The 13,371-nt window shown below is 42.7% G+C and overlaps 1 protein-coding gene across 6 annotated transcripts; it reads right to left on the bottom strand.

Moving 5' to 3' along the window:
* Positions 1 to 12,937, bottom strand: slc37a4b (solute carrier family 37 member 4b). 6 transcript variants are annotated; one of them, XM_086307808.1, is made up of 11 exons: positions 12,622 to 12,937; positions 12,058 to 12,165; positions 11,545 to 11,958; positions 10,372 to 10,604; positions 9,180 to 9,426; positions 5,070 to 5,222; positions 4,899 to 4,984; positions 3,622 to 3,735; positions 3,475 to 3,540; positions 2,690 to 2,828; positions 1 to 2,610 (listed from the first exon to the last, which is right to left on the bottom strand). In XM_086307808.1, exons 3-11 carry the CDS (start codon positions 11,690 to 11,692, stop codon positions 2,444 to 2,446), a joined length of 1,353 nt encoding a protein of 450 aa, XP_086163934.1. In that variant the 5' UTR covers positions 11,693 to 11,958; positions 12,058 to 12,165; positions 12,622 to 12,937; the 3' UTR covers positions 1 to 2,443. The 6 variants fall into 6 exon arrangements, with proteins under 6 accessions (XP_086163934.1, XP_086163932.1, XP_086163931.1 ...); XM_086307806.1 differs by lacking the exon at positions 12,058 to 12,165; XM_086307805.1 differs by lacking the exon at positions 12,622 to 12,937 and having other exon boundaries at positions 12,054 to 12,602.
* Positions 12,938 to 13,371: the final 434 nt, after the last annotated feature.

The following is a 13,371-nucleotide window of genomic DNA, read 5'->3' as shown; positions in this document are numbered from 1 at the left end:
TGCAAAGGTCAACAACACTTTGTAGATAAAGAAAATGAAGCTTTTATTAGATCTTTACCTCTTTGAAAACCAGCACAACTCCAGTAAGACATGGCAAAGCAACACGTGCTATAACCTTTCAGTTGACAAAGATCAGGTGGTCGAGAGATTTTATTAACAGTTTATAGTCCAGATGATATGTACTTTGTTTATCCCAAAAATTAAGAAATCTGCTCCACAAAACTACAATGGCAGTGACATTATCATCTGTATTTATCTGTTCTAAAAACAAATAAATAAACATGCCAGGGCCCTGTGCTTCGTACGTCGCTTACTACATCCAAGATCAAATGAAACATCCAAGACCAAATCATCGCGCTAACTCTGAGCTCGCTATTCCGGTTCCCCGAACACACCTGTTGTTGACGATTAGTATAGCTGGATGAAGTAATGTGAGATCACTGGGTGGCCCAACAGGGGCTACGCATCGATAGTAGAAACATTGATCGGCAACCCTTTGATTGGTCGGCGAAAATGTCGAAGGAGCGCGCTCGGTATTTTTCGGCAGCAGAGCAAGAACTCTTGAGTGAGGGATTTTAGGAGTTTCAGAGTTTAATTAAAACGCAAGGGAACACTGCAAAGGCTGCAAAAGCAAGGAGAGAGGGCTGGCAGGAAGTTGCTGACAAATCAAACTCGTAAGTAATTCAATAATAACAATAATAATGGAGTGGATCTATATAGCGCTTTTCAAGGCACCCAAAGCGCTTTACAATGCCACTATTCAGTCACTCTCACATTCACACACTGGTGGAGGCAGCTACGGTTGTAGCCACAGCTGCCCTGGGGCAGACTGACAGAAGCCAGGCTGCCATATTGCGCCATCGGCCCCTCTGGCCAACACCAGTAGGCGGTAGGGTAGATTTATTATATTACACTATATTATCCAATATTATATTACATTATATTATAATATGTTATATTTTATCCTCTGTCACATTAGAGCCACGACAGGACCCACTAGAACATGGGAACAAGTAAAAGTGAAATATAAGAATATTCTACAGAATGGTAATATTTATCACTTATATTGCTTGTCGTCTCTTGGAAAGAGACCCTGGAATAATCTGTTTGTTTATAACAGCAACCAAGAAAAGGGCAGAGCAACAAAAGACAGGTGGTGGTCCTGCACCCCCTCGTCAACAAGTTGGTTAAGTGAATAATACCCTCACGGGAAAATCGATATCTCTCTATGAGCACACTGTCGCGCTGAGCTAAAGGATCCTGTCTGTCCCGCAATATACGCTGGATTCTGAGGACTCTCCTTATCAATCTTGCACCTTCCGCAATGGGTGGCTCGCGTATACGGACAGGACATGGCTGCAACAGGCTTCCCAAATCCACCTTCGCTTTTATAGCCGTGGTCTCTCATCTTGATTACACAAAGTAATTTACAATTACTACTCTGAAATATGAATTAAATCTGTAATAATCACATACATGTAATAGAATGTTAATAGTACATTTCCCTTTTTTAGGAAATGACCTGTGTGAAATCAATAAAAGGATCAGGTGCTGCATTGTCTTTAGTTACATTGATGTTATTTATTTATGGTGAAACAGTGGTGGAATATCGCTGTTGCTTTCGTATGAATGACGCGGGCATACCTGCGTGGCCGCGATCTAATCCTGTTTACATAAAGTAAACCTGCTCCCCAGCAGGTTTACGCTTACGGCTCTGTTGCTATGACAGCAAGTCCCGGATGGGCTTCGGGGAACCGAACGATCCAGGATCACGCGAAATCGTCAACAATCTAATCCAGCTAACTTACTTAGCGCGGTACGAAGAACAGGCCCCAGATCAGAAAAGCTGACATAACCAGAGAACAAACTATCATTTAGCAAACAACTGTGTAGAAAAATACAGTCTCCAAATGCTTCATGTCAGTGAACACGTTAATGAAAAGAAGTTTTACAAATACTTGAGGTATAAGTGAACAATGTTACCTTTAATGTACAGACCCTTCAGTCAACATTCACTGTGTTAAACAGAAACGACCTGCACTGTAGGCAGGATGTGAAAATGGGCTCTACATACGGTTCAACTCAAGAAAACCGACTCACAGCTTTTGATACTTTGGTGTCGGTATGTTTTCTGAAACATACATCTTTAGACCATTTGTAAGCACATCGATATGAGAAACTTTTTCTATTGATTGGCTGATTAAGTTGAAGTGTTAAAACAGAAGCTTTTGATGAGCATGGATCTACAGGACCTTTGTGCACTTTAATATTAATCCATGCATGTGGGATTACCTGGGACTAAATAAGTGATTCCATGATCGGCATCAGCCCTGAGGATGCCGTCAAAGATTTCATGATTAGTCTTGTTTTGGCTGGTCAAGCTGGATCTGTATTAATGTGCGGTATTTTGCATATAGAGTCACCAGCAGTACCAACAGGGACTTTAGTCCACTTTCTCTGTGATCCGTCCCATTTTGGTGCGCATGTTACGTACAAGGAAGAATCCGATGGTGGTGACGCCCATTATCACCTCAGCTACCCAGAACGCCACGTCCCAGCTGTGCTGCTTGGCAATAGTGCTGAAGGGCAGCCCTGCCATGAAAGCTCCCACTGCAACAAAAAGAAAGCTTGTGTGTTCATATCAAAGGGTCAAAACCTGAAACATGACAATGATTTTACTGCAGCTCACCGTTAGCCATTAGAGCTACAACAGCATGAGATGTTCCACAGAAGTTTGAAGGAGCACTTTCACTGGCTATCACCCCGAACAGGGCGACTGGTCCATAAGAAGAAAATCCAAACATGGCACCAAGCAAGAGGATCCAAATCTGTGAATGAGAGAAAACATACATAAAATAAAAGCCTTCTGGTGGAAAAATAATTTTCTAGGGTGTCCACAGGTACCGATACTGAAACTGGGACATTTTTAAACCTTTAGGTGAATCTTAAAGTTCATTTGAAGCTCAAAAGAGAATGAACTCTTTTAAAGTGAACGGGTAAAAAGGTAAAAAGACATATTTTGGTTGAGTTTGTCCAAATGCTGATTTTCCCAAATGAAATCCCAAATGTTGCAAGCTTGAAAATTTATTTTATGCAACACAGTTTGCTTCAGAAGCAGTTTCTTTTAAAGGTACAGGTGTTAAACACCAACAACATTTGCCATTAAACATCTATTGTCCCAGTTCCACAGACTAATAAATGCCTTTTTCTTCATCAGCTTCAGGGTTTCCATCACTGCAAGCTGAACGGGTAACTGGGCCCTAACTGGCCCCCTGCTGGGCCGGAGTGTAACCCACATCTCTTCCCAGAAATAGTCAGTGGATGGCACTGTAACACTGGGTAGTGTGTCTGAGTCTGCTGTAGAGAACAACATAGAGCCGCTATGCTCGCTGTTCAGAACAACTCACCAGCTAGCCTTTTGATAAGTAGCTACATTGTTTTTATTCACATGGAATGATTCTTTCCGGAGCATACCTCTTTCTCTGACACACCAATGAGGACGGATACAGGATGAATGACTTGGACCCAAAGTGGAGGCTCCTGAACAAAGACATTTACTCTTAGAGTTTTTTGAGGACTGAAAGGTATACATTTCACGTGGATTACAAAATGATGAATTACCTTTGGGATTTCAGGTGTGATGGTCACTCTGAAGAGGTACATTGACACATACATGCCAGCCATCATGACAATAAGCAGGCCATGGCGAGGGTTGCCATGGGTGCCCAAGCCTTTCTAGAAAAAGGCAAAGAAAGGAGCAAAACACTAAAATCAACACCCTTCATACTGAAACATGTGATGTATCAAAACCAGGTTTAAGTCTAAAACCTAAATAAATAATAATAATTTTTTTAAAAAAAGTCAGACTTCAACCTTGGAAAATTCGAGCAGTATGTTAATTTGAAATCAACCCTAACCCTGCTTATTCTCTCACTCATAAAATCAAACTGTGGTGAAAATGTAGCCACAAATGCACAGGAGGACTCAACATCACTGAACAGGCCAGTCGCAATAGTTGCGAGCTGCATTGACACGCAGTGCAGTTACATTTCTATGGAGGTGCACGTCAGGTTACGGTGTTGGGCTTTGCACTTATTGTGTAAATATCCTGCTACATCCCCGGTAACCTGATGTGCACCTTCCACCAGCTGTGTCTGTGTCGACACAGTGCTTTCAGTGCTCAAGTAAAGAACCAGTCCATTTAACTATTGGATTGGCCTGTGCATCCTGAACTCTACAAAGATTCATAGCAGTAGGTTAAAGAGGGCCTTAGATGAAATGTAACCATAGGTAAGTTACATTCTAAGGTTTCAGAGGGGTTTGCTGTTACAATGTAGCTACAGTCCGACTGTGTGGCTGTGCTGAGTGGGAACTCCCACTCACAGCCGAGAGGCTTGCTGGAGAAGGATTTTGGGGGAAATAGTGTGCAGTGTATTTATAGTTTAGGCATCAGAAACTGCGAAATAAACTACATTTTTTCTGTATTTGCTATATTTGCTAACTGTTAATTCATACTTGGCTAACAATTTAATTGCTAGCCAAATGTTTAGCAAAATATTTACTACTTTTATTCACAGTTTGGCAATAATAAGATTTCAAGTGTCTATCCATTTCTGTTAGCTTTCGAAGAATTTGTTTTTTAATGAATTTCAAATACCAGTGATACCTTAAGCAGAGAATTCCAACTATTTCTTTGTTAATATTACATAACTTATGGTTATTTCCGTTACTTTTAGTAGAGCTTTTTGCTTAAACTTTTTAAAGGCTCATTCAAGCCTTTAATTATTTGAAATAGTTGAGCTAACTAATCCACTTAACCAATCGCTACTCGTATGCTTGTTCAAGAATCCCTTTAACTGACCCAAGTTGTTTTAATTCAACTCCTATCGGTTACTCACCCGAGCCACAGCTCTGTCTGAAATGAAGCCTGACGTAAGGCTGCCCACAAAGCCTCCAACCTCCAAGGCACTCATGTAGGTACTGCCTGTTAGCAACAGAGCTTCCGTCATCACCCACAACCAGTCAGATGACGTGAAAACTATGTGGGAAGCAACAATGAACACACGCACCCATGAGAGCAGTCTGGCCTTTCTCCTGCATGAGGAACAGCTGTCCCCAGTCGGTGGCAGCCGTCTTCACTCCAAACACCACCAAGTAACCCAGAGACAGCACCCACAGGAAAGGAGACAGGAGGAATTCACTCAGGGTGCTTTCACTGCTTCCTGGTGAGCACGGACACAAAAAGAGCTCATGAATACTTAACAGTCCAAATAATGTAAAGAATGAAGTTTTTTCAATTATTCTACAAAGCATGCCTGTCACATGGTATGGTCATAAAGGGATGGACATATTCAGCAACTGTGGCATTTAAACAATGATCAATTGGTGCTAACATACAAAGTGTGTCAAGAAAGGGACCTCCAGACTGCTCATCCAAAGCAGGATGAAGCCATGCTTTCATGATGTTTACACCAAATTCTGACCTTACATCTGAATGTCACAACAGAAACGGAGAGTTTTTCAGTTTCTGATGACAAGTCACATGTTCGACATAACTTGGTTGTAACGAGTGGTTGAGTTACTGAAGCGTTCCTATTGGATCAGTCTGAGCATTCGCCTTTGAATTCCCACATCTATCCAGAGAACTGCCGCTCACTGGATATTTTCTCTTCTTCACACCATTCTGTGAGGATTGTGCAGAAAGATCCCAGCAGTTCAGCGATTTCTGAAAATACTCAGACCAACTCGTCTCGGACCAACAACTGTGCCATGTTTAAAGTCAATTAAACCACTTCTTTCCCATTCTGATGCTCAATTTCAACCTTTAGCAGGTGCCCCTCACTACCCGACTCATTGGACCCTCTACAGTTCGCATACCGCCACAACAGGTCCACTGATGATGCCATAGCCCTGACACTACACACTGCCCTGTCACACCTGGAGAAGAGAGACACGTATGTGAGGATGCTGTTTGTAGATTACAGCTCAGCATTCAATACCATCGTTCCCTCGAAGCTGGATAGGAAACTGCAGGATCTAGGACTGAGCAGCTCCCTCTGCAGCTGGATCCTTAGCTTCCTGTCTGACAGACGCCAAGTGGTCAGACTGGGCAGCATCACCTCATCCCCCGCCACACTGAACACTGGTGCTCCACAGGGGTGTGCACTGAGCCCTCTCCTGTACTCACTCTACACCTACGACTGCACAGCCACTAACAGCTCCAACATCATTGTGAAGTTTGCGGACGACACTACAGTGGTGGGTCTTATCACCAACGGTGATAAGACGGCTTACAGGGAGGAGGTCAGCGCCCTGACCCACTGGTGTCAAGACAACCATCTCACCCTCAACGTCGCAAAGACAAAGGAGTTGATAGTGGACTTCCGGAGGTGCAGAGAAGTACACACCCCCATCACCATCAGCGGCGCTGCTGTGGAGAGAGTGAGCAGCTTCCGGTTCCTTGGCGTACATCTGGCTGAGGATCTTACGTGGTCAGTACACACAAACAAAACAGTGAAGAAGGCGCAGCAGCGCCTCTTCTTTCTCAGGAGACTGAAAAGATTCGGCATGAGCCCCCACATCCTCAGGACCTTCTATCACTGTGCCATTGAGAGCATCCTCACTGGATGCATCACCACCTGGTATGGCAACAGCACCGCCTACAACTGCAAAGCTCTCCAGCGAGTAGTGCGGTGCTCTGAACGGATAATTGGAGGTGAGCTTCCCTCCCTCCAAGACATCTACAGGAAGCGGTGCCTGAGGAAAGCGGGGAGGATCATCAAGGACTCCAGTCACCCCAGCCATAAACTGTTCAGACTACTTCCATCAGGAAGGAGGTTCTGCAGCATCCGGTCCCGTACCAGCAGACTGAGAGACAGCTTCTTCCACCAGGCCATCAGACTGCTGAACACTTCATAGACACCTCAGCTTCACTACTGGAACTTTAACATTATGCACTCCATACTGTACAGTAATGCCACTGTTTTGCACATGTCTCACTCTGTATATTTTATTTTATATATTCTATTCATTGTTTACTCTATTTAATTTGTAAAATATGTGTACACACACACACACACACACACACACACACACACACACACACACGTAGAAAAATATTTAGTATACACATCCAGAAATGCATATACTATTATATATTGTACATATATTTATTAGTTTCAGATGTAGCCATTCTTGTATTTTGCTTGTTTACATTATTGTATTTTGCACAACTCTGTTGCTTGTGAAGCTCGCACACAAGAATTTCACTCACATGTGCTGTACCAATGTACCTGCACATGTGATGTGACAATAAAAGTGATTTGATTTGATTTGACTACTGTGATGGCCTCAACCACATGTTGGTAACAATCAGTCCAGACACTCACCTCATTAGTTTGTTTTGTGTTTAAACATTTATTTCAGGAATGTCATTCATTCATTTATTTACTTAAACCTAACAGTGACGTTATGAAGCGTGCACATATTAGCACTGTGTGATTCTGTTATATTAATTATGTTTCTCTTTCTTTTGAGTTTTCTCTTTGGGCAAAAGGCGTGGCCAAGGGCCGAGGACTATGAAAGCCAACCACACCCCCTACAAACAAGGTGGGTGTTTTAGGTTTGGTTAAGTTAATTTGTGCTTAGATAGTCTTCATGTTTAATTCGGTTTCCTCTATTGTGTCTAAATGATTTGGCCAAACCACTATAAAAAGTTACCCGCCTGTGTCTTTGCGTTTAAGTCAGTCTGTGAGTTAATTCTGTATATTTTGTTTGCTTAGTTACTTTTATGTTACTTTTTGAGCAGAGTTGTATTTAGTTGACCTCTTTTATGGGCCCATTAATTATATTTTGAACTTTGGTGTGGAATAAAAACACACCATGAAGACATTTTTCCTGTGTCCTCTATGCCTTTACTGCTTGATCCCTCAAAAATACATACCTAAATGCAGTGAGCTGCTGTCATGTGACCGGCTGATTAGATATTTATTTTAACTAGCAATTGAACAGGTGTACCTAACAAAGTGGCTGGTGAGTATAAGCGTACCAGCAAGTGAGAGTAACATCTACAGTACGAAGTTTACAGACAGTGAGAAAGAGAAAAATATTTTTACAGTAATAGCTACTGCAGCAAAAAGAGCTAATGGGCACAGTTGTGAGTGAAATGTTAGCATTCAGCTGTACACTGTGTTCATCGCCTGCAGAGGATCAAAGTTCTGCTGGTGTAAACTTCTGATGCCTCACTTGGATATAAGTTGACCCAAACCTGAAAGCTAGTGAGCAGCTATGAGCCAAGCTCAGAACACTAAGCATCCGCCAGAGGTCTCTGTACTACAGAGCTGCAGATCTGGCAAAAAAATCTGCCATTATGACACTTATGTGCACATGAAAAAAATATGCTTTCCATATGGGTTGCAAATGTGTACGATATCCACAAGTAATGATTTGTCCACGTCTGTTTCACACTGGGACTTGAACCCAGCTTACCTTTGTGAATCTTTGCAATGCCGGCAGCATTAAACGTGCCTCGAAACCCCACGTGGGCACGCGACGTGATCAGTTTGTCCACATGTATTTAAGGTTTGGTGAGCAAGCGAGAGCGAGGTTTCATGTAGTTCTACACATTTGTACACACAGAAAGGTTTTTGAAAGTGTAAATTATCAGATTCAGAGCTGAACTTAATAAATGATCAGTATTTATTCTGGTTTGGATGTATGCGTTTTGTATAATAGTTTCACGTGTGGTCAGGCTGCTTTGTATTTGTGTGTGGATTGAAGCATGTACTATGAGTCCTATAAGTTACACACAAATCATTACACACAAGCTTAGTTTATGCTTGTAGATCATACTGTATGCATTTGTAACTCTATTGAGACGTGTTTTCCCATATTTTGGGAGTCCTGTCCATCTTTGGCTCCACATACCAATGCAAGCAGGTTTTTGCTCTAATTGTCCAATACAGTTCACCTTCATGAGCATCAAAGAAATTCACTGTAGGAATTCTGACAGGGATTCATCCATCATCCACTGGTTCAGGATAATAATGTCACTACTTAAAAAAGAGGAAAATTAGCTTACAAGTGAGTTGTTTGCATCCCTGAACACGTCCCCGTGTGACTGACATGATGATCGTTTAAAGCTACACAGGAAGTGACCTTTCCGTTCTTGGTTCTCTCACCTCCTTTCGCTCCCTTCTTGGCCGCTGCCTCCATGCTGGGTAGGCCCACATCCTTTGGCTCATTCTTTACAAACACTAGACAAACAAATGAGAAGGCAGCACAGAAAATGCCCGACATGGTCAGGATGGTCCTCCAGTCGTAGTAATGCAGCAGCACTGAGACCAAGATTGGACCCAGACTCCCAGCCAGGTTCATGCTGCAGGACAGCACAGACCACCATGTTCCAAACTGGGAAGGCTCATACCACTGACGGAGAACAGACACAAAGAATCAAATATTAAAGCCTATTTAAGCACAACTTGAAACCACATATTGCTCATATTAGCTACTTTCCATTTGCTGAGGCAACCCACAAGTTATGGAACTAAATTTGTCACTGAGTGCAGTTTATCTTAAAAGATTATATGTGAGCTGTGCAGAGAGATTATTGCAAATCTAATAATCAACAGAATTGTAGCACAATGACAGCACAGACAAAAAGCGTAATCTGTTTTTGACATCAGAGCCACACGCCCTCAAGACATAATCGACCTAAACGCGACCATAAATAGTCCTCATACCGTACCCCTGAAAGATTGTCCTGTAACTTCAGAATCTACTGGGCAAATATTTAAAGTTGATTTAAATCTTTTTCTTCTCCATCGCGTGTGAATGTAAACTCAAGTATGGAACACACTTGGAGGGATGAAACGTGTTTGCTCTGACTGGGGATGGGAAACTCTTCTGAACAATGTTACTATTCTTCAAAAACATCTCCTGAGGATCTTCCATAAATACATTGACCTGTAATCTGATCCCCTGCCACATGCTGAACATATGCCAAAGCCTATTTATTGCCCAGCTGTTCCTAACCGCTACGTTTAAGAGAGCTTCTTACTTTAAGATACCTTCCAACGTATCTCAGAGTCTAATGGATTAGCATTTGCTCGAACATATGACTGTAGGACCGTAGTCCTACCAAAGGTGAGTCCTATATATGTCAAGGAATCCAATTACTGCAAATAAAATAGGAAATATACATGTTTAATGCACCGGAGTAAAGAATCCAAACACACAACATACAGGTAGTCCTCCCCTGTAAGTGATGTCTTTTCACTAGTTGCGAAAGCATTACAAGCATCATGGGCACCCTGCGTGCTGACAGCATTACACTTATACTGGTGCACGAGGTGGCAGACAGGATGATATTACCTTGCGGAGCACTTTCCCACATGGGGGCCAGCCACAGCCTTGTCCCAGGCCGTTGATGAACCACAGCAGAGAGAACATGGATACAGTAGAGGACCAGGAGAAGACCACATTGATGCCCCCTACCAGGAAAAGGCCAATGGAGAAAAGCCAGCGGGCGCTGATCTTATCTGACAGCACGCCGCTGATGAACTTACTGATGGCATAGGCCATAGTCTGGCTGCTGGTGATCAGACCTGCAGAGACACAGTGCAGATTGCTATTTCAGTATGATGCAAACTGTCTACTGAAGAAGATTTGGGTTGCTACAAAGTATACACATTAATAACTCAGTATCACAACATTTTACTTTTTTCTTTACCTGTGTGACTGAGCGATTAGCTTGCTCTGAATTAGGAGCTAGCTTTGTAAAGCTGACGTTTTGGTTGAGCCGACTTAATTTCAGTTTTCTTGTGTAACGTTATCTCGGGATGGTGATGAGATGAGGCCCCTTGTTCATAGCATTCCCTGACATTTGGTGCTCCTGTATTGAAATGCAAAATATCACTATGCTACGTTTTATCAATTTTTTCCCCAACCATAATCTATAGTCACAAATTGATGAGCTTTTGAGTGGATTTACAGAAGGAAAAACATCCTTCCCACTTTGAAATTACTCATGCAATATCCACAGCCCAGAGGCCTCGAGTGAGGAGCAGGATTTTGTCTTATCCAGGTAACTGTGTGTGGAGTCTCAGAAGTGTAACATGACCTGTTCTTATCAGGTGAACTAATTCATCATTTGTATAAACAAATAAACAAAAAGCATGTCCAATGTGCTTTTTCAACAGGAAACATGAACGTGTGTAAAGCTGTTTCTAAATTCTTCATGCCGTGGGTTGGACCAGCCCTTTGTGAACACCACAAAATAAGCACAAATTGATGGACATGTTTATAAATGTTATCTTTTTGGGACCATTTTTAAACCAAAACTCTCCCCAGTGGAAATTTTGAGGTCAAATCAGTGCAAGTGACATAACAAGCACTCTGGTGGGTGTAGCAGCAATCAAACAAACACTTCACATAGCAACGCTTGTGCAACTGCTTGATTAAAGGCTTAAATGCTTGCTAAAGAAGCTTTTCCTTACACTCAACAGCCTAAAAAATAAAAGCATCCTGTTATTGTTTCCATCTTACCCAGATCATCTTTGTCCAGTTCTATCTCCTCCATCACAGAGGGCATGACAAATGAGAAGGTCTTTCTGTTAAAGAAATAGAGCGAGTAGCCGATGAACATGCAAATGAAGATGACTAAACGATAGTAGCCGTAGCCTGTAGCCCCCATGATTACAGTCAATGCAAATAATTATAATAATAATATTTGTTCTTCAGTGGAGTCTTGTTTCTGGGCCCTCTGGAATCAGCTAGATGCTGACACTACTGGTAAAGGGTTGTTTGCAGCAGGAGGTCTAAAATAAGATGTAGCATGGGATAAAATATTCTCCATGAGGTGACGCTCTACAGCAGGCTCCGTGCTGGCTGGTAGCTTTGCCTATCTGTGAGGCTGCTGCTTGGGGACACCGGGACGGAGGACAGGAACTTTAAGGCAGCCTGAAAAATGAGAGCAAGAAAACACACATTATTTTAGACAGAAGCAGCTTCATCAGGTCATCCAATTTATTACATCAAGCTGGAATGGCACAGACTGACTATCTGCAGTTTCTTTTCTTCAGGTCAAAAAATTGCCACGGTGCTGACCAGGTCAGGTGCAGGAGCTACAGCCCAGCTTGCTCAGTTTCACTGCTCTAGCATGCTGCCCTATAAATGTCAGAGTTGAAGGCTCCAGTTAGCAACCCTCAAACTATCAGATGTCAGAAAACCTGCAAGACTAGTCAGCTTGTAGCACACGGTACGATACGAAAAGCTTAATTGTCAAATACTTAGAATTCCACCATAAGCTCTGTGGTTTTACACTTTAATGGCATTCTGTACGTGTCCATTTAAACTCACTAAACCCTGGCTGCTGACGCCTAAAGCGTCTTAAACAACCGAACAAGTCGCTAATAGCAGTTGAATTACTCAAATGGCAGCGGTCTTGCTAACAAACATCGGCGAACTGATTTGTGGGACTTTCCGTGTCTGTCAACGCTCCCCGGGCTCCTTTAACCAAACCCCGACGTAAAGCGAGCTATAACCCCCGTCAGTGCCGCGGGGCACAGCAACCTAGCGGCTCGCTGAAGCGCTGAATGGAGAAATGCCGGCAGAGCCCGTTACCTTTCATTCGTGTCCCTCGTCCGTGCTGAAACACGGTGCGCGTTCGTGAATCTGCAGTCCCGGGAGCGCGGCTGCGCGACATACATGGAGTGGGCACATCCACGACACACAAAGACAACACAGCGTGGCAGGTTATCAGTTACTATGCTGCACTGCCAGTCACTAAAACAGACAATACCAAGTATTCGCACTTAGGTAGAGGTCGGTTTTCATGCCGCCAAACTCCAGTGAAAAATATCTGAATTTAAGCTTGTGATGCCTCGCAAAACAACTAGCCCCATATTACTGTTGAGCTGGCATATCTTAGGAATCACTCGGGCCTGCAGAATAATACGGCACAGCCAGCCTTCTATTATTACACGAAGACATCAATATTTAGCTCGCATTGCTCACTACCGCCCTCCTCTGCAAACTGGTGTGAAGAGCAACTGAAAGAGGGGGTCTAGAGAAATTCCTCAGATCCCCACAGAATCTTTATTACATATAAAAGTCTCACATTCACTAGTTAAAGTACACATTCTGCATTAAAATATTTGTTTTTGACAGTAAAACTAACTTTATATGGAGAAAACAAAGAGTACTGACAGAAACATGACAAGGCCAAAATACCCAGTGCTGCTGGCATTTAGACATGTAAAGATGACCTGCTAAAGTTCAAAAGGCACATCAGAATAAGAAGGAAAGATGAGATAAAAGACTTTGAACGTGCCATTGTTATTTTCACCAAGCATGCTAGGGTGAGTATTTCAT

The sequence above is a fragment of the Aulonocara sp. 'chitande type north' Nkhata Bay genome, linkage group LG10, assembly GCF_057382095.1.
Source record: "Aulonocara sp. 'chitande type north' Nkhata Bay isolate Kocher_YH1m ecotype deep benthic linkage group LG10, A_spYH_male_GT1.1, whole genome shotgun sequence".
Classification (NCBI taxonomy): Eukaryota; Metazoa; Chordata; class Actinopteri; order Cichliformes; family Cichlidae; genus Aulonocara; species Aulonocara sp. 'chitande type north' Nkhata Bay.
The sequence above is the reverse complement of the archived record's forward strand: the minus strand, read 5'-3'. Positions and strand labels throughout refer to the sequence as shown.